General features: G+C 45.7%; 1 protein-coding gene across 1 annotated transcript in view; it reads left to right on the forward strand.

Annotated features, from left to right (window-relative positions):
* The window catches only part of LOC119278357, an 8645-nt gene extending 7151 nt beyond the window's left edge, over nucleotides 1–1494 (forward strand). Inside the window, exon 11 of the mRNA XM_037559713.1 lies at nucleotides 826–1494. Coding sequence (XP_037415610.1) covers nucleotides 826–831 — 6 coding nt within the window. The 3' untranslated portion in view covers nucleotides 832–1494. The remainder of the gene's footprint in view (nucleotides 1–825) is intronic.
* Nucleotides 1495–1705: the final 211 nt, after the last annotated feature.

A 1705-nucleotide genomic window follows, 5' to 3' on the forward strand; every position in this document is an offset into this window, starting at 1 on the left:
GAAAGGTAGTGATGGCATGTACGGGTGTCCTCTTTTTGTTCCTTAGACTTTATGTCTGTTGGACCAAACCGTCAGGTCAGCGATGATTTTGACACCATGGCGTCATGCTCAACATTGTGAAACACTTTGGCATTTCTAGTCTCTTGTAATTTCCAGAGAACAAGGATGAGGATGAAATGCTAGACGGTGACTGGTAGCTAGCCCAAGGAGATTCGGTGAGGACCAGATGTCGACAAATTATCTGGTGCTTGGAAGAATACCAATCATACGCCACATTCTACAAGTAACACGGAATGTGAAGAGGCTGTGTTGATCTTCAGTACCATTAGGGCACCGAGAACATGCAGCATTGGTCCGCAGGTTTCTCCGAAGGAGGTTTTGCTTGGTGTTCAGCCTGTCAAGGTGGAGCAGCCAGCCAAATATGTTGACTTCGCTTGGCACTTGCGATTCCCAGGTAATGTCCAGCTTTGGGTCGCCCATTTGGGAAGAGAGGCCCACATACGCTCCCTAGTGATGAAGCTTGCTCAATGGAGGGTCCTGGCATCCGTCTGTGCAGAAACGGTGACACCCTGTGATTGGGATCTGAGAAAGAAGTTGCTCGGCAGCAGCTCGTGTGAGTGGCTGTGATGGCAGCACGCCAGATGAAGGGTACTGTTGCCGTGCGAGGGGGATGGGCCACTGGTGGGTGGGGGTCGCCATCGTCTGAGTCTTGCTCACGAGTTGGTTATATATATTGTGTGTGTGTGTAAACTAGCGTAAAAAAAGTGTACGTAAGCTGCCTGTGATATGTATATATATCTAACAACCAGTATGGCTTGTCTGCAGGAATAAGTGAAGCTTAGATGACGGATCTCAACTACAAGAGCAGGAGTTGGTTTGTAGGGAGTATAAGATCAGTCTGAGGTCAGCTTACGTTGAGAGAAGAAATGCCATGCCAATCATCAGCCAGTGTGCGTGCACTTCAGTGAATGAAAGAAAGACATTGTAAATTACTAAATTGAACTGATACAAGCGGTACTTCCTCCTAGTAGTATACTCCCTCTGTACCACAATACTTGTCGCAGGGGGAACTTGTACTGGTTTTCTCCCAACGACAAGTATTTCGGTACAGAGGGAGTAGTATATGTAGTAGTAGTGAAACATAACCAACTATAGGAAGTAGGAAGTGCGTGGCGCTCGAAAGGAAGCATGTTTCATCAGACAAATCTGCTCGGTCATATTAAGTGGAGTGGAGTACCATCAGTAGCACAGTAGCAATCATCATAGGTATGATAACTAAGTGCGCTCTTATGTCTGTGCTGATGAGTGGCAACTTTGTTAAGTTTGTGTGGCTGGGTGTTGCCGACTTGCCGTTGCTGCAGCTGCAGCTATCCTTTAGTTTTCTGAACCTAAGTGGAGATGCTGCATTCCAGTGTCCGGCCTGTTGTGTTAGGTGATGTCATCGTCATATTTTAACTCTACGTGTGTTTGCCCAATTTGGGTTTGGTTATTTTCCTTCTTCAAGTGGCATTGCATTTCATTGTTAGAACAGACGTTACTGGCATGAGCACAACATTAAATCAATTCATTTTATTTTTCAGCAGCATACTTATACTAGCTATAATGATTCGTGCACCAGATTACCTCTCCTCTCCCTAGCACTACTGATTCAGCTGTTTACTTCCCCAGCAAATTAATTGTTCAGACAAATTAACAGCAGCCTTGC

This window comes from Triticum dicoccoides, chromosome 3B (genome assembly GCF_002162155.2).
Source record: "Triticum dicoccoides isolate Atlit2015 ecotype Zavitan chromosome 3B, WEW_v2.0, whole genome shotgun sequence".
Classification (NCBI taxonomy): domain Eukaryota; kingdom Viridiplantae; phylum Streptophyta; class Magnoliopsida; order Poales; family Poaceae; genus Triticum; species Triticum dicoccoides.